The following is a 23,860-nucleotide window of genomic DNA, read 5'->3' as shown; positions in this document are numbered from 1 at the left end:
ACCAGTGGGAAACATAAGGGGTTACTCCTCATGTTTACTAAGAAATAGGAAGACAGAGACAGCAAAGCCCCATGGACATGGGGAACAGAGTGGAGGCTCATTCTGTACTTGGTGGCCTGGGTCTCTGTGAGCCAAGGACGCATGGAGGAAACCCCTGTCTCCAGTGTGCCCTCCAGTGTGGAGCAGCATCTGGAGGCTCAGACTACCAACCTCCTGGGGTTTGATTCCTGGGGCCACCAGGCTGCCAGCAGTAGCCAGGATTTCTGCCTAACCACGTGGAAGTGAACCCCTTCCTAGCTCACCTTTCTTGCTGCTTTCTCCCATAAGGATTGTCTCAGCGGTGTTGAAAACAATAGACTCCGCTCTGGTAGAGGGAAATCATAGGTTAGCTATAATACTGTCTCACTGGCCTGGCATCCCCAGCAAAGAAAAGCATTTGTCTTTGGTGATGAAGATGGACCTGTTCCTCACATGAACACCAAGAGCACGGGCCGAGTGCCAGGCTCAGCTGTGTGTTCCCAGAGTGTCAGTGCACTGGTGCTCTCCCCAGACAGGGCTTCCTTTCTGGCCAGCATCTGTGAAGGTGGCTCAGTTGCTGTGCCAGACCTGGCCTTTCGTAGGAGTTTAAAGCTGAGCCCACAGAATCCCTGTGGAGAAATACTGCTTGCTTGTGGCTCAGTCACTCCTGTAGTCTGGGGAGCTGAGGCTGTCGGGTTTTCCACCAAGCTGTGCCTACAGAGCTTGCCCACTCCCTGACTCCAGGAGTGGCTGCAGATCTATGATATCTGAGACTCCCCGGTGAGAACTTCCTCCCTTTCTTCTCCTGTCATTTGTGAGAGAATGAAGAATCATTGCTATACTAGTTGTGTGCAGTTAACAGATTCTAGGGTCCTGTAGTCATAGGGACATGAAACTTGTTTCAGAGTGGAGATAGGTTTTTGGTGGAAGGATGAAAGAAAAAAGAATGAAATCCCCTCTCACATCTTTGTAGCACCTACCGCTCCCCCAGTTAACAAAAGAGCTCTTTCTTCTTTCCATATAGCTGTGCATTTGAAATTAGCTACTTCTGGGTAAGGTATGATAAAAGCAGTTATTCTACCACTAGGGCTTTTAGAGACAGGCGCTCCTTTGTAGACTTTGGTTAATGTTCTTTTTTATGGGAAATACTCCCATTCAAGAAATCTAGTGTAATCAACTTAAAGCAAAACCTCACCACAGACTCACCTGTCTCCTTACAGATAGGTGCAGTGGTATCTGATTTCCTGCCTTAAAAAAAGAGCATGGTCTATGCCATATGCCTAGTGATTATTGCCTGATTAATGTGGTCCTTCCTGCCCAACCCTTCCAGTAACCCAGAAGCGGGTCCCTGTCTCTCTGCTTGTAGGAAGCCTAAATTCTATGTTAGTGGACCCTGTGAAGACTCTACTAAAGAGAGTCTAAATAGAAAGTGCTAAATAGAAATATTGGTTGATAAAAGTTTTGGGACTTGTTGATCTTTTTGTGGGGAGGTAAGAAGATAATGTATCTTAGGGTTTGGAAAGATCTAGTGCAGTTTTCCGTTGATTAAAAACTGTGTAATTGTATTTGTAATATAACATCCTTTGTGTGATTATAATGTTGGTATATCCATGAAATAAGTCATAAGTGAGTTATTTCTTATGGAGAGGCATATGGGAAGGACAGCAAGTTTTATTTTTGCCTTTTTGTACTGTTTGATTTTCTACTATTACATAATTGTATATCTGCTTATTTTTTGCGACTTGTCAGTTTTCTGGGTTGTGGAATTATAGTTAATCATCCTTTGCTTTTACCTTCCTAATCTTCAGTACTGTATTTTTTATCTTTTTATTTTTTAAATGTAATTCTGTCTTTCTATTAATATATTCTTAGGTTACATAGAATGACATCAATTGAAAGAGAAGAAAAGGAGAAAGTCAAAAAAAAGGAGAAAAAACAAGAAGAGGAAGAAACAATGCAGCAAGCTACATGGGTAAAATACACATTTCCAGTTAAACATCAGGTAATTTTTAGGATGATCTTATTTAAAAGTGTTAGCCATTTCTGAGACTTTGATTCTGCAACTTCGAATACTTAGTAATTTTATTTTACTTTTGATACACTCTTAATTAACATAGTTTGAACGAAGTAAATTTTTCTAACAATTTTATAAGCATAGGTTTTTCTTAGTAAAATAGATGTGAGTCATCAGACCAATTTGTAGAAGTTATAAAACGTAAAATTGGTTTTTACATTTTTTTGTATCAGGAATATTTAAGTTTCTTCAGAAATCTTTGATTCTGGGTGAAAATAAAATTGGCAAATTAATTTGCCTGACTGTTGATTTTATTTGGTAAAAATATGTAAAATCAAATGTGCTTTATAAAACATTCTCATTCTTGTTTAATCCGCATGTTTTTATTTACACCAGGTTTGGAAACAAAAAGGAGAGGAATACCGAGTAACAGGATATGGTGGTTGGAGCTGGATTAGTAAAACTCATGTTTATAGGTTTGTTCCTAAATTGCCAGGCAATACCAATGTGCATTACAGAAAGTCAGTAGAAGGAGGTAAGTAACTGAAGCTATTTTCCTGCATAATTGTTTCTGATCCATATTCTTACAAATTTGTAGGATAAAAGTTTTTCTGAAATTCTTTCTAGAATGTGTAAAATTACTAATGTAGTTTAACAAGCTCTCATTTTTAAAATTACCTTTATTCACATGATTTTGATACTTAGGATTCTAGCTTTAAAAGGTGAGAGAATAGAACTTGTTGAAAGAAAGAAGACCTCAGCTACTTAATTGTCTTTCTAAAATCTTAAATTCAATACTGCTTAACTTCTTGAGGAATCAAATCTCTGGTGACTTCAGATTTGTAATGTATAACAAAACCAGAAAGAAAGCAATAGAGGCTTCCATAACACTATCACGTAAAGGAGAGATTAATTCAGTTTATGCCACTGGCTGATGACTTCAGTATTTAGAATCACAGAACTCTAGAGGTAAACTGTCCTTTTAGAAGACCATGTATTTCGAAACTCATGCTACATGAACAAATTATTTCATGAAGATGTTAAGGGACATGCTGAAGCTCACGTAGACGAAGAGTAATAGAATCCTGGCTAAACCTCTGTCTCCTGGCTTCCATTCCCCTTTCTGCACTCTACCTTGTCAAGTCTCTTTTGTTATCTTAAGTGATTTTCAAGAGTAGTTCTGTTCGCTCTGCAGTATAATTTGCTGGTTTATGGTGTGGTATGGTCTTTGTTGTGAAACCTGTGTTGTAGGTCAAATAAGTACACACTTAGCTAACTGATTGGGCTTACTTGTGAATGGTTCTTGTGAAACCTAGACTGGTAGATTTTTGAAACTATTAAAGTTGTCCTTGAATTACCTTTAGTAGATGCTCAATAACTATTTGCTAAATAGAAATATTAAGTATTTAGTTACTTATCTGATTATATTCAAGCTAAATGTCCATTATAATAAATTCCAAAAGATTAATTTTTTGTTATCATTTCATTGCTCTAGTTACTGTGTAGCACTTAGAATTATGGAGAGCTTTTAATTGTGTCTGACCTGCTTTGTCCTATGTAATAAAATCCAGATTATTGATATACAAAACATTTAGGCTTTTGTAAATTTATTTTGTATCCACTTTCCTTAGCATGGGGTTTTCTGTTGTCTTAATGCTGGGCCTTTATCCAGCAGGTACCATGTTGGTCTTGGAGCATCTTTTGAGTCTTTTCCTCCCTAATCAGTTGCTAGCAGGGGAAAAAACTAGTGGTAAATCAGATCCAAACAAGGCCACACTTTGCATTTGGTTTTTTTTCTCTTTTCAGTGACACAGACTTAAATATTCTTAACCTGGGAGTCCATAGATAAACTTCAATTCCATCTAAGAATCCATTGAAATTTATTAACAAAAGCTTCTGTGTGTACTTTTTTCCTAGATAGGGAATCTTAGCTTTATCCAGTTCTAATATGGTTCTGTGATACAAACTATGTTAGAAACCACTCATGGAGACTTTCTGGGGTCAGTGAAGAGGATGAAACAGTCTCCTAGGTGAAGATTCCTGAAGCATGTCTAAAGTGTAGTCTTTACTTCTATGGTTTAAGTCAGCTGAGCATATAAGAAAGTATGTAGTATATTCAGTTTTTGTTTTGTGAATTAAAAATAAGGTATAAATTGCTGGAATATACTTCATAATTTCCACTAAACTAGGTGTGTTAAAGTAATTGCTAATATTTGACATATTGTAATTACTATGTACTTGGTTCTTTTTAGTTAAAAATAACATGGATGAAAATATGGATGACTCGGATAGAAGGAAAAGTCCGCGAAGCCCAAAAAAGATAAAAACAGAGCCTGATTCTGAGAAAGGCGAGGTAAAAGACTCTGATGCTGCAAAAGGAGCAGACCAAAGTGAAATGGACATTTCAAAGGTTACTGAGAAGAAGGATCAAGGTAAGGAGAGTCAAGTGTGGAGGGCACCTGGGGGTGATAAGAAAGCACTGGATCTAGTTGGCACAGCAGGAAAGGTACTGCTTTGTCTCTTTTCGATAACAGCGTTATTGAAACATGATTCATACGCCATATAATTCATCCACTCAGAGTGTACAGTTCACAGAATTGTTCAGCAGTCACCACGCTCAATTTTAGAGCATTCTCATCACCCCAAACAAAAACCTCATATCCACCAGCAGTTGGTCCTCTATCTTCCCCTAAATCCAAGTCTACTTTCTGTCTTTATGGATTTGCCTGTTTGGGACATTCCATATAAATGGAATCAGGTAGTATGTGGTCCTTTGTGTCTGGCTTCTTTCACTTAGCTTATTTTCAGAGTTCTTCCATGTTGTGGCATATATTAATATCAGTAGTTCATTTCTTTTTATTTACAAGTAATATTCTATTGTATGAATATGTCATGTTTTGTTTATCCATTCATCAGTTGATGAACATCTGGGTTGTTTCTTTTTCGCTGTTTAGAATAATGGTAATAAGAACATTTGTATAGAAGTTCTTCTGTAGACGTGCATTTTCATTTATCTTGGGTAAATATGTAGGGGTGGAACTGCTGAATCAAAGATAACTCTGTGTTCAGCCTTTTGAGGAACTTACCTTGTCTTTTGTGAACAGTTGTTTTTTAAAAACTAGATGAGTTAGATAATGCATAAACCTTAAGATGTTTTATAAGCCTAAAATAAATGAAATCTTACGTGAAGGTACTGGGACATGCAATAGATATCACGTACTAATTTTTCACTGTGACATTCCATCATTTTTAGATACTGAGAATCAGAATATTTAAATATTTGGTATGTATGTGGTTTTTAAACTTTATAGTTTAGCCCTGTCCATTGACCTATTTTAATCATATCAGAAACTTTTAAATATATAGCTATTTAGGGTTCATGTTTGGGATCACATGTACACCCGTGGTGGATTCATGTCAATGTATGGCAGAACCAATACAGTATTGTAAAGTAAAATAAAGTAAAAATAAAAATTAAAAAAAAAAGAAAAAATATATAGCTATTTATAGTTAAGATTTAAGTAAAAGTAAGAAAAACTGGTATTTTTTTAAAATAAAAATATTATGAATTCCACATTTCAGACTAAAAACTACATTTATATCAATGTCTTTGTTTCACAGATGTAAAAGAAGTTTTAGATTCTGACAATGATAAATCCTTTAAAGAAGAACCGATGGAAATAGATGATGATATGAAAACAGAGTCCCATGTAAATTGTCAGGAAAGCTCTCAAGTAGATGTGGTCAATGTCAGTGAGGGTTTTCATCTAAGGACTAGTTATAAAAAGAAAATCAAATCATCCAAACTAGATGGACTTCTGGAAAGGAGAATTAAACAGTTTACACTGGAAGAAAAACAACGCCACGAAAAAATGAAGTTGGAGGGTGGGATTAAAGGTTCGGGAAAGACCCCTACAAGTTCTGTGAAAAGTCTGTCTGAGTCACCAGTCATAACGAAAGTAAAAGAAGGATGTCAGAGTGACTTGCTTACACAAGAACAGAGCTCTAACACAAGTGACGATAAATCCGAAGACTCAATTCAGGGATGTTCACAGAGTGATTCCTCAATTCTTGGAATCAGTGACCCTGATCATACAGCAAACAAACTTTATTCAAAAGATCAAATGTTAGAGGATGTCTCCATTCAGAGCGCAGAGACACACTGTCAAAAACAAAATTCTGTTCAAAATGACGTGGATGAGGGTCTCTCTGACCCTGCCAGTGAAGGCCAGGAGCCCAGTAAGATTAAAACAAAAGGAACTGATTTTCTCATTGATGACTCTAAACTAGCCAGCGCAGATGAAATTGGCACTTTGATCTATAAGAACAGAAAACCATTCATACAGGAAGATAATGACACCACTGTGTGTCCCTCCCAGAGCCCTTTGCTTCCATCAGTACCTAAAAGTACTGATGATAGAGATATCCCGTCTCTGTCAAAAGCAATAGACTTTGAAGGAAAACTGGGATGTGACTCTGAATATAATAGCACTTTGGAAAATAGTTCTGATACTATGTCTGTTCAGGACAGCAGTGAAGAAGATATGATTGTTCAAAATAGCAATGAAAGTATTTCTGAACAGTTAATAACTCAAGAACAAGGTAGTGAAGGCTTTGAACCACTGAAACGTGAATTTGTTTCAGATAAGACTACTGGAAGCTGTGATGACAGGCTGCAGGGTAAGGTAAATGACGCAAATGGTAGGAAGCCAAGTCAAGATCAGAAATTAGAGGAGAGACCACTTAATAAATGTATCGATCAAAACAGCCTGAAAAGTGTCACTGATAAAAAGAATAATGAAAACCGAGAGTCTGAAAAGAAAGGACAGAAAGCAAGTACCTTTCAAATAAATGGAAAAGATAATAAAGCTAAAGTATATTTGAAAGGTGAATGCTTGAGAGACATCTCTGAGAGTAAAATAGGAAGTGGGGACATTGAACCAAAGGTTAATAATATAAGTAAAATTATTCCTGAAAATGATATCAAGCCTTTGACTGTTAAAGAATCTACTGTAAAGCCATTCATGAATGGTGATGTCATTATGGAAGATTTTAATGAAAAAAACAACTTGGAAACAAAATCACGTTTACTGAGGTCTTCGGATGCTGAAGGTGGCCACCATGGTAGCCTGGAGACACTGCCGTCAACCAGAGAGTCTGAGAGTGCCCAGGCCACCATGCCTCTGCCGTCTTGTCCAGAAGGCAGTTCATCCAATCAGGTAGAAGATATGGAAATTGACACCTCCAAAGTTAAGAAAGTTACTTCGTCCCCTGTTACTTCTGGAGAGGAATCTAACCTCAGTAATGATTTTATTGATGAGAATGGCCTCCCCACCAACAAGGATGAAAATGTCAATGGAGAACCTAAAAGAAAAACGGTCATCACAGAAGTCACCACCATGACATCCACAGTGGCCACAGAATCAAAAACCGTAATTAAGGTAGCAAAGGGTGATAAGCAGACCGTGGTCTCTGCCACGGAAAATTGTGCCAAGTCCACCGTCACAACCACCACAACAACAGTGACCAAGCTTTCCACGCCCTCTGCAGGCAGCGACGTGGACATCATCTCCGTGAAGGAGCAGAGCAAAACTGTGGTCACCACAACCGTGACAGACTCGCTGACCACCGCCGGAGGCACTCTGGTCACATCTATGACCGTGAGCAAAGAATATTCCACAAGAGACAAAGTGAAACTCATGAAGTTTTCAAGACCCAAAAAGACTCGTTCAGGTACAGCTCTGCCGTCGTACAGAAAGTTTATCACCAAGAGCAGCAAGAAGAGCATATTTGTTTTGCCCAATGATGACCTAAAAAAATTGGCCAGAAAAGGAGGAATCCGAGAAGTCCCTTATTTTAATTACAATGCAAAACCTGCCTTGGATATATGGCCATATCCTTCTCCTAGACCAACCTTTGGTATCACTTGGAGGTATGTACTTTTAAATGCCTTTGGGGGAGGGAGAACATTTTTGAAAAATTGTCTAATAAGAATATCTCATTTATGAGATAATAGAACAAGACAGGGAAATATATATTTAATGGGCATGTTAGTAATGGAAATAAGATACAGAGTTTTTAACTCGGCCAGCTGGTAGGTACTAAAGCTTGCTTAGGGAAAAAGAATGTTTAAAGACTGAAAATGTAAGGGAATCATTTAAAATGAAACTCAACTTCACTTTTCATAAGGCATAAGAAATGTGTCAAACATAGTTGTTTTTGTGGTCTAACCTTCCAGATATTGCCATGTGTTTGCTTTGGGAATGAAATAATCACAGAATTAGATACTCATCAACTTTCTGGAATGTTTGTATTTTATTGAATATTTATATTAGGTAATTCATAAAAACAGAAGACATAGGAGACATGCCTATGACTCACACAAGGTTCATCATAACGTAGAAATCTTCCTGAATGTAACTTATTTGCAATGTAAACATTAGTTTTGGAGTTCTCTGTTATTTTTGTGAGGAAAGGTAATCTGAGATTCCTTAGAGAGTTTATTTAAACCCAGAAATAGTCTTAATTTAACATTTTCTGGGCATTAAGCTTTGGGGATGAGTCATAAGTACAAAGAGTTGGCAGTTGTAAAATCATGTAGTTTTAAATTGGGGAAGGATCTTAGAAATTCGTTATCTTTTTTCAACGCGTAGTAACTTGCCTCTGGCCACAGAGGGAGTTAGGAGCAGTGCCTGGTTTTCCTGAATCTCAGTCCAGTCCTTTATCTGCTGTATCACATTTCACATATTTGCCCCTTGCTTTGTCCTTTTCCATGGCCTTGTCTTTTTATCTCTTCACTTTTACATCTGAAAAGGATGGAACATGAACATCAAAAACAAGTTCTGTGGGACAGGCGCAGAAACCAGGAACGGTCTTATTTGCAGTTAGTTTTCGCCTAAGATCCTGAAGTTCATGACATCAGCAAGCTCCTGAGCAGACTCCATTTCACTTTAGGCTTCATGTCTTTGTGTCTTTAATATGGTTTCTTTAAGTTGAAATCATACTTTTTTTGTTTTCTTTATATTACAGTTAGCATTAAAAAAAAAAAAGACTGTAATGAATACTCTATGAAGGAATTAATATGACCAGTCATAGTTGGTTTGACCAAGTTTTTTAATAACTCATCTTTTGATTTGAATTAAATATCATCACTCCATTACACATTCAATAGAGACAGCTGAAAAGTACAATTTCTCTGCAGGGCCTGCAATGAAGGATTTGCAGAATCCTGCAGGGAATCAAGGAACTCTTCATTACAGTTCATGGATTTGTAGGATTACTCTGCACTTTTCTGCTTTCTTCATTGAGAGCGGTCCCCAAATGTATCCTTGACTGTCCTGCAGGTAACTTCTTTCCCACTGGAAAAGTTACTATGTACAAATACTTTAATTAAAGTGACCTGGCACTTGTGGAGGCCGGCCTTTCTGCTCTTTTCTGTTCTGAAATGGAAGGTAGGCTTGACTGGGAAGCACTGTCCTCTGAACCAGTTCTGTTCCCATGTTGCCCAGGGCCCTTCTCTGCACGGTTGGGTGTCAGAAGCCTTGTACTGTTATGTTTTAATATGCACTGGGGGCACAGTTTGTATCTGTTTAGTTCATTTCTCAAATGAGATGGAAACACCTTCCTGTACATTTGAAACAGGTATTGCCTTCAGGTATACGCTAATGTCTTAATATGCTGAGGCTGAGAGAACCATAATGCCTTCTACCTAACAGAGGCATGGGTAAAAATGTAATTATTTTTGACTTCAGAATGCATTTTAAAAAATATATATTGCTATAAAAACCATGCATGTGAAATGCATTTTTCTACTCACACTTGAATAAAAAATATGTCTGATGCTTAGAGTAGGAGCTAAGAATGCCAAAGGCACACATGTTTGATCTTTATTAAATTTAATGTTAAGGCTGAGCAATACTGAAAAAATGAAATTTGTCTCATTGACTCAATAGGGCCTTTTTTTTTTTCCCTCTACACTGTCCATTCCCATATTCTCTTTTCCCCAGGCCCTGATTCTGTGTATCATAATCACTTAGAACCCATAGTGCTATTAGAAGGATCCTTCTAAAACACAGATCTATCCTGTGATTATTCTGACTAAGCTGAGCAGGCAGGTGGGTTGGCACTTCCTGGTGGTTCAGTGGTTAAGACTCCCCATTTGCACTGCAGGGGACGTGGGTTCCATCCCTGGTCAGGGAACTAAGATCCCACATGCTGCGCAGTGTGGCCGAAAAACTTAAAAAACAAATCAAGAGGACGTGTTAAGTACTGCAGGGCTGGGAGGGGGAGAGTGTCACCTGTACGCCCCTTTACAGCCTGTGCAGAACTGTGTACATGTTAGAGATCTCCTTATAGATGGTCTCCGATGTCCTTTAATTCTGTTTGGTGTAGCACATTCTGGCTTCCGCCTTCCTCTCTCATGCCAGCTCCATCTCTTGCTACACCTCCACACCCCTTCCCTCCAGTCCTAGCACACCAGATGTGGTGTGATGAAGAAGTTTGAGCCCTCATACACCTTCCTCCTAAGCACATGTTTGCCCCCCTTGCCTTTGGTCAGCTGCCCCCACACCCTTGTGTTTGAGACTCCAGCAAAGCTCTCATCCCCATCCCTGAGCCAAATCCGATAACCGCTTCCTTGTGCTTTCCTCTGTTAACAGCTCCTGTGTAATGTAGGAAGAGATTAAAATTCGTCTGTGTTCCCAGCTCCTTTTACTTAGTTGAACACATAGATGACACTCAAGTGTTTTTTGGATGAATAAATGAACAGGCTCTAATGCATGGATGTGTTCCCCACCTGGTGGTGTTTCCATTGTAAAACCAGAGATACTTTCAAGTTATTTGTTGAGAGTGAGCAGAGGAAGAAGAGAGAGAAGGAGAAAAACCTCCAAATAAATATTTGGTTGCTCCCATAAGTCCAAAGTTCCCTAGGCATCTCTATAGGGGCTGTGGTCTGAAAGTGACAACGCTCCCCCTCGCCTACCCTGCGCTACTTAACATTTGCCCTCTAATTTAAGAGCTGTCTGTACAAGTCAGAGGGTTCACACGCTGATAGTACAGGGAAGAAAATAATAGTATTATAGGTGGAGAGGGGAAGTTAAGAAGGGACAGCAACTTTTTGGCTAGAGCTTTTTTTTCTCACATTGTTCATTTTTCTAACTTAACATTAAGAATGGAAAGCATTGTTTTTCAAATACAAATTGTTTTAAGATTTACCTGTACTTCCATTAGAGGAGGAAATTAATTTTCGTTTCATAGTTCTTCTCTACAGTACTCTACAGTACAATCAGGGTATTCATTTCAGTATGTGGAAATGTCAGTTAAATACTTAATTATACAAAACCGCTAATAGAGAATTGACAGCCTAGAGCTGCTTTAAAATATTCTATTTTTAAGACATGATACTCAGTAGAATTGTAAATTCACTCTGGAACACATTTTTAATATTATTTTTTAAAATAATATTTCAAATGTTCAATAACTTTGTATATAGTGCTTAGGAGAAACCTGAACACAGAGATTCCCTTGTCTCCTGACTAGTAATTAATACAGTAACGTCTTTTTTATTATTCATTGTATCAAAGAATTCCAAAGCTATACTAATGTTGCTAAAGTGATACTAGTTTTAGCAGTATTTACCATCCAGTTGTCCCATGTTTTGCAGAACCACCATTTGAATGCAAAATTCCAGCCCATCTGGAAAGCTCTTGTTGGATTTATGACGTCTTTTTGTTTTTGTTTTGCTTGTTGAGAAAATTAAACATTTTCAGATTTGTTTCAGCAAAAATCAGTCAGTTAAGATTTTATCCTTCAGATCACTTATCACACTGTGACATTATTTATTTATTCATATTTATTTTCTCTCATAATTTTTCTAACATATTTTAGAACTAGGCTAAATTTGTAAAATCTGTGTAAATTATTGCCGTATCAATCTTACAATGAAATGTTCTTGTTTTACAAATTTATGTGGCATTTGAGGTGACTGCAGCCCCTTTTAAAACTGTTAGATGCATGTTATGCTTGGGAATAAAAAAGTTCTTTTCTTAAGGGACACATAATAACCAAAGCACTTACAAAGCCATATTATAAATATTGAAGTCACAATGAGGACAAAAAGCAGTCCTTCCATTCAATACAGAGTGTGTATGTGTGTTTATATACATACATGGTTTTTCTGGGTTTTTCTTTCAGGTATAGACTTCAGACTGTGAAGTCCTTAGCTGGAGTGAGTCTTATGTTGCGGTTATTGTGGGCAAGTCTGAGATGGGATGACATGGCAGCTAAGGCTCCTCCAGGAGGAGGGACCACACGGACAGGTAAGGGGTTTTTTAATTTTCTAATTTAAGTTTAAAAGAGAAAATCTCCTGATAGTTCATTGTAAGCATATCTGTTATTTATTAAAAGATAGTGCTAGTATTTTAAAAAATGTGCTCAGTTTGCTCAATCACGTCCAACTCTTTGTGACCCCATGGACGGTAGCCCACAAGGCTCCCCTCTCCATGGCATTTCCCAGGCAAGAATACTGGAGTGGGTTGCCATTTCTTTCTCCAGGGTATATTCCCAACCCAGGGATCAAGCCTGCATCTCCTGCATTGGCCAGCACTTTACCACTGAGCCACCTGGGAAGCCCATTTTAAAAACACAGCTTTGGTAAAGTTTGGCAGCATATGCTCTAAAATCTTGGGGGTAGGGGAAGGGTTTGGATTATAAAATGAATCACTAATGTGTGAACCAGTGTGAAGTTTTAGAAGTTATTTCTTACCATACACTGGGACACCTGGAACCCTGTGCTTGCTGCTGCTTTCCTTGGGTTTTTATTATTTTGACTGAATTTTGCCACTAGGAACTAAGTTGTCCCCAAACAGCAATTTGCTCAGCTTAGAAATTTTCAGTGCAGAGGACACTCAGTATTGTTGCAGTCCGGTGATGGTGCTGCAGCTCTTCATTAAGCAAATGTTTCCAGAGGTTTAGTCCATGTGTGTCTTTTTTAAAGCACCAGATGTTGTATTTTTTTATTCTTTGAATATTTTGGGTGGTTATTAATACTGTGTGAATCAAATTGCCATAGAAACATCAGAAACTGAAATCACAACAACAGAAATAATTAAGAGGCGAGATGTTGGTCCTTATGGCATTCGATCTGAATATTGTATCAGGAAAATCATTTGCCCCATTGGAGTTCCAGAAGCACCAAAAGGTAAGGAGTAGAAAGAATTCTATTATTATTCACCTGTTATCCATATCTTTTATGAATTGAAATTTAATTATAATTATTTCTTTAACTTTTTAATAATTCATTGTCCATAGGTATTTGTGGGAGGCACCTTAAAATGCCTTTTTAACAAAAATTTATTTTTAGTTGGAGGACGATTGCTGTACAATGTTGTGTTGGTTTCTGCTGTATGTCAGCATGAATCAGACATAGGTATACACACATTCCCTCCCTCTTGACGCTCCCTCCCTCCCCATCCCCCCCTCTAGGTTGTCACAAAGCATCAGGCTGAGCTCCCTGTGCTACCCAGCAGCTTGCCATTAGCTGTCTGTTTGACACGTGATAGTGTAAATATCTCAGTGCGACTCTCTCAATTCATCCCACCCTCTCCTTCCCCAGCTGTGTCCATAATTCTGTTCTCTATGTTGGATCTCTGTTTCTCCCCTGCAGTGTTGGTTTAACTCTTCATTCAGCTTTTGAAAGCAGTACTTTTTCATCACAGACAGTTTCGTTTTTAAAATTATATTTAAGTAATAAATATAGCAAGATGCCCCTGGGCACTGTGTTGTCCACAATCAACAGTGCCCAGCAGAGGAAGGGTACAAATACCTCTTACAATTAAGATGTGGGGCAGTGGTTGACACCAGACCATCAGCTCCAAGACTCAAGCCTTCAGGTCTGTCTGGTTGTAGTCCTGCAGCCTGCTGCAGAATCTGACACGTAAGTGGTCATTGAAGATGTATTGACTCAAGGGTTCAAGCTCTTGCGTCATACCTAAGTGCTCAATATAGAAATAACCTAACAGGCGTAAAGAGTTACTCAGGAAACACGGACAGCTACATGATAGGTACTAGGTGGCAAATATATAGAAGAATGGCATCCAGCCCTATTCTCAAGGGAGCAAAAGGTATGATAGTACTGTACTTGAAAATGAAAACTAGTAATACTAAAAAGAGTGCAGTAAGGTGTCCAGATTAAAGATCTGTAATTAGACAAAAGTCAATAATTTTATTTTATATGTATAGTAAAAGTGCTTAGGGAAAAATCTGTTAAGAAATGTGTAAAAAGAAAGTGCTGTCTATAGATAGAAACTTACTATTTTATAGAAGTTAATTGTCCCCAAATGTATAAATTTAATTTTTTGAAGCTTGATTGAATTAAGTCAAAAGCTCATCTTGGGGAATAAATAGGAATGCCTTTTTTGAAAAGAGTACCAACAAAGAGGGTACCTGTCCTAAAAGATGATGAAATACTAGTAGAATTAAAGCAGGGCTGTCCTGGAACACTGATAGGCAGAGGCACACAGATGAAAGAATGTGGTCCTGACCAGTCTCGACCTCAGCCGTCCGTGTAACCACTGCCAGTCTTCTGAAATCACTCTTCTTGTATCACTTTGTACAACCCAGCTCCTGCTGCTGTTTCAGTTTCCTTCTGTTGCTTGCCTGTGATTCTGCTGCTTCTCTTTTTCCTGAGCATATGGGACGGTTCAATGCTTGTCTGTCCTTACTTTTTATTTTTAAAATCTTTATCATGGGAAATTATATCTATTCTTAATAGTTTACAGTCCCCCCTTTCCATTAGCAACTCTCCAGTCCCTCTTCTCGGTGCCGTGATAGGGAAATACAGATTGCCAGGGCTGCACATGTCAGAGACCTCCGCAGCCCACCTGGGAGGAAAGTGCTGTGCTTCTTGAAGGAAGTTTGTATCCATGCTGTGGTCTGAAGGATGATTAAGCAGCAGTCAAATGAGGATGAAGGGAGCTAGGAATAGTGTGCAGGCAGAGGGAACAGGCTGGGTAAAGGCTCATAGGACTTTTATATCAGGGGCCAGCAAACGACGGCCCATAAGCTTTGACCCACCATCTGCTTTTGTTAGTAAAGTTTGATTGGAACACAGCCACACTCACTCACTCACATGTATGTTGTTTTTGGCTCTTTTTATGATACAAAGGCAGTGTTGAGAAGTTGTAACAGAGACCATCTGGCCTGCATAGTCAGTATGCAGTCTAAAAGTCTAAAAAATAATCTATAAAGTATCTACCATCTGGCCCTTTAAGAAAACTTTGCCAATCCCTGCTTTTCATATAAGAGAAGATGCCAGAAGCACTATAATTTTAGAAGCTATATTGCTTAGAATACTCTGGTTTCTTTTCCAAAGAAACACCTACACCTCAGAGGAAAGGCCTTCGATCAAGTGCGTTGCGGCCAAAGAGACCAGAAACGCCCAAGCAAACTGGCCCTGTTATTATCGAAACCTGGGTGGCAGAGGAAGAGCTGGAATTATGGGAGATCAGGGCATTTGCCGAAAGGTAAGGAAATGGCTTACGTGTGATCAGCTATTGAAGATTTCTGTCACTTCAGAATTTAAGAATTACTTCTTGAATAGTTTATTCAGTATGTCCTAACTTTGATCCACATTTTGATTTTCTAGCTGGGTGTTTATTAAGGGCCTCTTCCTAATTTTTACAAGTTATCATCCACTTGTCAGTTGTGAATTACTTTGATTTAATGTTTTATTTTTAAATTGAGACAATTTTATACTTTCATGACATTTAGCCCGGTTTCACCTAATATTAGATTCCAGATGCCTGATAGGATGGGTACGGGCTTGCTCCTTTTCTTGCACTTTGCAGATAACTGCTTTTTTTTGTTTGTTTTTTGTTTTTACATACTGAAGGTTTGTAGCCACCCTACCTTGAGCAAGTCTGTTGGCACCATTTGCCTGAAACCATTTGTTTACTTTGTGTCTCTGGGTCACATTTTGGTAATTCTTAACAATATTTCAAAATTTTTTATTATTATATTTCTTATAATAATCTGTGATCAGTGATCTTTTTTTTTCAATTGAAGGATAATTGCGTTACAGCGTTGTGTTGGTTTCTGCCCTACCACAGCACAAATCAGCCGTAACTATATACATACATTTCTCCTCTCCTGAACCTCACCCCCACCCCCGTCCCCACTCCCCATCAGTGATCTTGGATGTTACCACTGTACTCACCGAAGCCTCAGGTGATTATTAGCATTTTTTAACAACAAAGTATTTTTTAAATTAAGGTATGTACATTTTTTTAGACAATGCTTTTGCACACTTAATAGGCTACAGTAATAGTGTAAATATCACTTGTATGCTCTGGGAAATCAAAAAAATTCATGAGACTCACTTTACTGCTATATTTGTGTAATTGCAGTGGTCTGGAACCAAACCCACAATACCTCTGAGGTATGCCTGTAGTTTCTGACAAATTCCTCCTTTCTTTCCCTGCAGAGTGGAGAAAGAAAAGGCACAAGCAGTTGAGCAACAGGCTAAGGTTAGTGAACAGAAGAAGGCAGAGGACTTCAAGGCCCAAATGGAGGCTCACCTCAAACAGCAGCGATTGGCTGCCCAGCAGGTGGGGGAGTTGGTACTGTCCCACCTGGCAACGAATTGACATTTTTAGCCAAATTCATGCACGCTAAAAGCACAGTAATTATATGTTTATGTGGTTTTGTTTTTATGTGTATCTCACATATGTATCTTAATTTCAGTACTTGAAAGTAATTCTGTGGATATACCAAGCTGTGGTTTTGCAAAAAGTGTACATATTTGAAGAACACTGTTTGAAGTCTAAGCTCTTCTTTGTTATATTTCAATGAGTAGTTTCTTTTTTTTTTTTCCTGGCTGTGTCGTGTCGTGTGACAGGTAGGATCTTAGTTTTCCAACCAGGGGTTGAACCCTCACCTCTTTCAGTGGAAGCAGAGTCTTTTTTTTTTTTTTTTTTTTACTTTTTATTTTGTATTGGGGTATGCCTGATTGACAAACAATTTTGTGGTAGTTTCAGGTGACCAGCGAAGGGACTCAGTTGTACATATACATGTATCCATTCTCCCCCAAATCCCTCTCCCATCTAAGCTGCCACATAACACTGAGCAGAGTTCCATGTGGAAGCACAGAGCCGTAACCACTGGACCATTAGGAAAGTCCTGATGAGTAGCTTCTAAGGATAATTTTTTCCTGCAAAATTCTGATCAATAAAATCTCTGTAGCCTATGAAAAAGCAAATTGTGTCTGACAACTTAGGGACTCGCATAAAAGATAATTACTGTTAAGAAGATTGTTGTTAATTATTGTTAAGAAGGTAATATAAAAGCTTTTAGCCAAACTTGAATATATAAATTTTCAGGATATAGATAAAATAGATACCATTAACTTAGTGACACAAAGCTAAATTAAAAATTACATACTAAATCAGATTCTTCATTTCCTTACATTTTACCTTGTCCCTCATATTTTATAAAACATTTTCAAGTTCTTACATATCTTTTACAGTGGTTTACTATGGGTCATCTTTACTTAGATCAGAGTTTGAGATAACAACACTTCGATTTTGTCACGTCTGTCTGTCCACTTATGGAAGGACTGGCTAGTTGTTTTGTTTTTCGTTTTATGGATGTGTTTTGTCGTCTCTACGATGTAACCTAAGATTTTGCTTTGGTGGGGGGTGGGGGTGGGCAGGGAGTCCATTTCTATAATTTGATAACGAACTTTTCTGTGGCGATTGAAAGTCAGAACCTGAACTTGATTTATTGCCCCTTAAGTCCCCCAGGAACATTGTTGTCTCTGTTTTCCCCATGTGTGTCAGTTTCTGAGGTGATGGACATACATCCTGGATATAGCTTAATTGAACAGAGCAGGATATAATTAATTTATACATTACTTCAAAATCTTTATTCAGAGTCTTTCTTGAAACAGGCCAGTCTTCATTTTAATATGCTTTTCAAATTTATCAGTGAAGATGATCGTAACTTTTTTTTTTTCATGCAGAAATTAGGCAATAATGACAGCTAGAATTTAATGACAAACTTGCCTTTTTGAATATGTGTACAAACCAGCAGATTCTGTGGACATATCAAATCTATGATTTCTTTTACCCTTGTAATTTTTTATACAATTTTAAAAGGTTATACTTCATTCACAGTTATTATGAAATATCGGCTATATTTCCCATAGTCTACATTTCCGGTATTTAAAGGCATAGACCCAGAAAATAGCTATGTGTTTAGGGGGAGGTGTTTGGTCTCCTTTTTAAAAAAAAAAAACAACTAATTTAGTCAGATGATATTTCTAGGAATCCAAAACTAAACTCCTTTTCTTCTGAGAAATGAGAAATTATATAAAATACCTCAGTTTATTTTCAGGCATACAGGACATGTACAAAAGTAACAGTAAAAAGATGGGGTGTGCTGTCTTTGCTGAGCTGTTTTTGATGGCAGGAAATACTTCATCATTGAAATTTGGTCTTCATACACAACTCAACTCCACCATGTACTAACTCTGTAACCTTAGACTAGTTTTACAAACTGAGTCTCAGTTTCCTCATCTGTAAATCATAATTTAAAGATCTAAGCATTAAATAGCATAATGAAGGTACAGGGTCTCCCACCAGGTTTGTAGTCAGTGGCATCTGTAGGTTTTACATATGTAAACGTAAGCTGTCATGTCAGTAAGCTGTCAGGAAAAGGCAGCAATCTATGGGAAAAGAAACATTGTCTTTGATAACCCCATAGTCTGAAAGATCAGATTATACACTTCTGTATAAAATACCCTTAAGGATTTTTATATAAAAATACTTGACCTGAAAAATACAGAAAAATCGTTTATAATTTTCAGCTTGCTTGATTGCACGTTTGCCAGCTTGAATAGTGATATTTAAATATTGACCTGTTCTTGGGGACTTCCCTAATGGTTCAGTGTTTAAGACTCTACTCTTCCACTGCAGGGGACGTGGGTTTGATCCTTGGTCAGGGAATTAAGATTCTGCATCTCACATGGAAAAGCCCCCTCCTCCCCCCAAAAAAAATTGACTCATTCTTTATTATTGGATAAATGAGCATCATGATAAAACTAAATCCTTTTACAGGCCCATCATTTGCTATCTGTTCTAAACTCCACCACTGAGTCGCACAGTATCCTTGTGTCTAGTAAGATCACCCATGTCTCTTGTGTTTTCAGTCTGAAAGCTTGGACCTTTGCACGGACTGGAAAAACATGATCATTTCAATTTTTTGTTGTGAAAATCTACTTTTAATAAAGTATATGTAATTTAGAGTCATAAAAGTATTGCCTTCCTCAAGAATTAAATTCAGGTGTGAATTTATATGAGCACATTATATGAGCACATTTTTAGAAGCAAAATATTTTTAGAAGTTTGGTGCAGTTTCTTTAGGTTAGAAGGAATTGTGACTGGACTTCTTACAGAATGGCGTTTTTATTTGGAACGATGTTTGTTCACGATTTCCCTCCCTGACTTTTCTAGAAACGATTGGAACAACAGAAGCCTACAGTGATTGCAGCTTCTACTACTTCCCCAACCAACAGTACGACTAGTACCATCTCTCCAGCACAGAAAGTCATGGTGGCCCCCATAAGTGGCTCAGTCACAACTGGAACTAAAATGGTACTAACTACTAAAGTTGGATCTCCCGCTACAGTAACATTCCAGCAGAACAAGAACTTTCATCAAACCTTTGCCACCTGGGTTAAGCAAGGCCAGTCAAATTCAGGTACACACCTGTGATTAAATAAAAGCTTGCTTTCATTCAAGAGAAAGAAATTTCAGTCCTTTACCTACTGAAATGAAACTTTTCTTTAGAAAATTCTTTTTCTTCTGCAGCCGGTTGAGCAAACCAACTGTAACAGTAGGTTTGTTACAGATAATGTTCCTAATATTACATTAGCGAAACTCCTCTCTTACATTATTTCACTTTCAACATTTACATGGTTCACTTACTTTGAGTGGAGTGGAATGCTTTTCTTAAAAATACAAAAATGAGCCACATTTCATGCATTGGTGCCTTCCTAGAAGTCACTGCGTTGCTGGTTATTTTAAATCTGAAGCTTATCGAATGTCTTATACCCCATTAGCCACCAGCACAGCTGCCACATCTGCTACCACCATTGCCAGCACAGGTCAGACGTTCCAAATTACAGGCAGTCCAGTCACTGTGGCAGGAAAAGTAATTACCAAACTTCCACTTCCTGCAAACAGCAAGATTGTCGCTGTAAATGTGCCAGCAACACAAGGAGGTAAGGGAAGTGTGGAGAGTTTTGATTCACATCTGCCAGATCATACTGTTGCCATTATTTTCATTTCCTTTTCACTGATTTCAGTCTTCGGATCTCACATTTTATGTAGCCCACTAAAACCCCCCGCCACACCTAGTTTCTCCTCAGAAACCAAGCAGTACCTGAGATGTTACTAAAGAAGCAGTTATTAATGACTTTTTCATCTTTTTTTTTAAGGCGTTGTTCAAGTACAGCAGAAAGTCCTGGGTATCATTCCATCGAGTACAGGTACAAGTCAGCAAACCTTTACTTCATTCCAGCCCAGGACAGCAACAGTCACCATTAGGCCCAATACCTCAGGCTCTGGAGGAACCACAACCGCTTCCCAAGTAAGAGTCCTTTACAGGTTTATTGATGTTAATAACCACATTGGTTGGAGTTTTTAGAATGGCCTCCTCCGGGATTAATCCAGCTCCTAATTGTTCTTTGTCCCTTACTTTATCTGTAACAAAGTATTGGTTTTTTAAAAAATCTGTTAGTTATATTTCTAGTGAACTGTTCATTTTTAACATTTTGTTAATACCACATTAGTACAGTTTATGAATCATGAAGATTGCTTTTCCAGGATTTCACAAAAATATTTCTTAATTGAAAACAGTGGGGAACACTGGATCACCCAGGAGAATGTTCAGTACAACTAAGAAGTAGAGTGAAAAATATACTCCACAGCCCTGAAACAAGTCTGTCAGCTGATATGCATACATATTAGATACATCATTTCTTTGGCACTAGTGTTATGAGAAAGGCTTAATGTTCTGCAGACTTGAGAATGTTTTAAACCTCACCCTGAAGGTAACATGCTCCGTATGAAAGAGCTTTTGGCTTCCGATTTTGCTCCTGTGTTCTCTGGGTTACAGACACGGAGCTCAGGAAAAATAGGACTCCTCATTTTCCTGTGAGCAACTATGGTGGTTATAGAGCAAGCTTTCCTGGGTCTTGTTCTTTTCTTTTAGTCTGTAGGCTATTCTTGGTATCAGTGATGAGGAGTGTCGTATGATCTGATTTGAATGCTATTTTCTCCCCTCAAAAATTTGTCTTGATTCTGATGCTTCATATGATTTAATATGTAATGTCCAAGAATCTCTGTCATTTCTACAGACATGTTTATCAATATAGAATGTTTAAAGATCTCTCTGTTCCTGAGTCCATCATGCTCTAGTCTTTTAAAAACATTTAATTCCTTGTCCTTTGTGTCATTTGTAGGTCATCACAGGGCCTCAGATCCGCCCTGGTATGACGGTGATTAGAACTCCACTCCAGCAGTCAACACTAGGAAAGGCAATTATTCGAACACCTGTGATGGTACAGCCAGGTATTCATCCACCCCAGTGTTATCATTTTACATCTAAATAGCCAGTGTAGGAAATCTATAATATTCTGTATTCGGCACTGCACATATTAGAAAATACCAATATGAATTAAGATTTCAAAGCATACTAAATTTCTGATTTATCATGGGATGTCCCCATCGATTTTATTTCATTTCTGGCATTGTCAATAAGAGCTAAGCAGATTCAAGTATGCTTGTTTAAAATGTTCTTCAGGGAACTTCCCTGATGGCCCAGTGGTTAAAATTCTGCGCTTCCAATGCAGGGTCGAAGGTTCAATGCCTGATCAAGGAACTAAGATCCCACATGCTGCACGGTGCAGCCAACAAATAAAAACCAAAAATAAAGGGGGAAAAAAGTTCATCTAAAAATGATTGTATGATTTAAAAAATAAATACTAGCTTTTAAAAAAAAAATGTTCTTCAAACCTCTAGTTAATGGGATATATACATTGAAATCACTGGCGTAAAGAGAATGAGCAGAGAAATCAGTCTGTGTGGTAAAGGACAGATAAAATCAAGGAAGTGGCTAAGAAGCATTTAAATGGAAAGCATGAGACAAAATTACAAAGGCAGTCCCTGCCCTTTTTAATGAAAATGTTAAAGCTCCCCTATTAAAAGTTGAAGCCAATAAAGACTGAGTGGAAAAGCCTTTATGAGAATGTACCTAAAAGCAGATTACCACAGAAGGTTAAAAAAAAAAAAAGATGGTTAAGGATACATGAAATAAAGGACAAAAAAAAACCAAGGGGTAGAGAGAAGACATCGATAATCCTGTTAATACCGAACAAAGTCAAATTCACAATTTAAAAAAAAAACTACTAGGACACAGAGGGTCATTTTATTTATTTTGGCTAAAAGCTAAAGATTGCAATGAAGATGTAATCTTATATCTTTAAATAAGATGTGATTGAAGTGTATAAAGCAAAAGCTGTTTGAAATCAAGGAAGGATTAGCAGAAGCATAATAGACCAGAACCAGACTATATCAATTTTGTACCTTTAGGAATATGCATTAGTTGCAAATATTTATGAGCTGTTCCCATGAAAATGGTCTTAAAATGAGCCATGGGTAAAACCTTGAAGAATTCCAAAAAGTAGAATATGTACAGGCTACATTTTTTGTAGTGAATCTAGAAATTAATACTAAGATATTATACTAATAACTTTTATTTGCTTGGAATTTATAAACATATGTTTTCAAAAGTAACTTTTATGTTAAAGAAAATGTGTTGTTACAAACAGATTATCAAATAGCAATTAAGCCAGGCTGCAAAGCTGAACTGAGAGGCAAATTCATTCATTCAACAAATATTTGAGCACCTACTCTAGGCAGTTGAAATATGTTGGTGAACAAAACAGACTCAAAAACCCATGTTAAATCTTAATCAGAAGTTAGAAAAATGTATAAAACAAGTCTTAAAATAGGAGGAAGTAAAATAAATATAAGTAATGATTATAAGGCAAAAAAGGCAAATATTAAATTCTTTTCTTTTGCAAGTCTGATCTTGACAAAAGAAAACAAATGCTAGTTTACTAAAAGTACGAATGAGAAAGTGCCATAAAAATAGAATGAACTAAATCTTTTTGAATAACAAGGCATAGTTATATACTATGTTTATAAATTTCTAGTCTTTTTAAAAAATTGTTTTGGCCATGCCACATGATATGTGGGATCTTAGTCTCCTGACCAGGTATCAAACCCACACCTTCCTGCAGGGAAAGCATTGGAAGCCACTGGACCACCAGGGAAGTCCCCTAAATTTCAAGTCTTAATGACTCATATCAAGGAAAGAAATTTGGAAAGTTGCCATACTATTACATACAAAAAAGAATTCTAGACCTCATGGATTTATAGGTAAAATTCTCTGAAATGGTTGGAAAACAATTTCTTATAAGAAATAGTTTCAGGGCATAAGGGGAGAGGGGTGGGATTGATTTTTTTTTCCCATTCATTTTACAGATTTAGCATAATTCTAGTATAAAACATGGCTTGGTATTTTTTTGAAACAGCAATCCCCTAATGCTTAAGCAAGATTTATCCCAGAGAAGAAAGTATGGTTTGTTATTTCAGTTAATACTACAATGACAATTGATGAAATTTAATATCTGTTTGTGTTTAAAAATAGCTGTCAGGCAGCTGACTTAAAGGGAAGATAAAACTGATGTAAAGTAGAAGAAAAGTT

General features: G+C 37.5%; 1 protein-coding gene across 32 annotated transcripts in view; it reads left to right on the top strand.

Annotated features, from left to right (window-relative positions):
* Positions 1 to 23,860, top strand: part of BPTF (bromodomain PHD finger transcription factor) — a 133,869-nt gene that overhangs the window by 82,643 nt on the left and 27,366 nt on the right. For 12 of the 32 annotated variants that reach the window (XM_069541811.1, XM_069541802.1, XM_069541803.1 and 9 more), the window contains 12 exons: positions 1,891 to 2,020; positions 2,429 to 2,567; positions 4,285 to 4,464; positions 5,654 to 7,964; positions 12,224 to 12,348; positions 13,101 to 13,229; positions 15,402 to 15,552; positions 16,512 to 16,635; positions 19,540 to 19,786; positions 20,148 to 20,309; positions 20,526 to 20,677; positions 21,552 to 21,660. In XM_069541811.1, coding sequence (XP_069397912.1) covers positions 1,891 to 2,020; positions 2,429 to 2,567; positions 4,285 to 4,464; positions 5,654 to 7,964; positions 12,224 to 12,348; positions 13,101 to 13,229; positions 15,402 to 15,552; positions 16,512 to 16,635; positions 19,540 to 19,786; positions 20,148 to 20,309; positions 20,526 to 20,677; positions 21,552 to 21,660 — 3,959 coding nt within the window. The remainder of the gene's footprint in view (positions 1 to 1,890; positions 2,021 to 2,428; positions 2,568 to 4,284; positions 4,465 to 5,653; positions 7,965 to 12,223; positions 12,349 to 13,100; positions 13,230 to 15,401; positions 15,553 to 16,511; positions 16,636 to 19,539; positions 19,787 to 20,147; positions 20,310 to 20,525; positions 20,678 to 21,551; positions 21,661 to 23,860) is intronic. The other 20 variants (XM_069541828.1, XM_069541820.1, XM_069541829.1 and 17 more) reach the window with 3 other exon arrangements.

The sequence above is a fragment of the Ovis canadensis genome, chromosome 11 (assembly GCF_042477335.2).
Source record: "Ovis canadensis isolate MfBH-ARS-UI-01 breed Bighorn chromosome 11, ARS-UI_OviCan_v2, whole genome shotgun sequence".
In the NCBI taxonomy this organism is placed as follows: Eukaryota; Metazoa; Chordata; class Mammalia; order Artiodactyla; family Bovidae; genus Ovis; species Ovis canadensis.
Note: the sequence above shows the minus strand (reverse complement) of the source record. Positions and strands in the feature narration are given on the sequence as shown.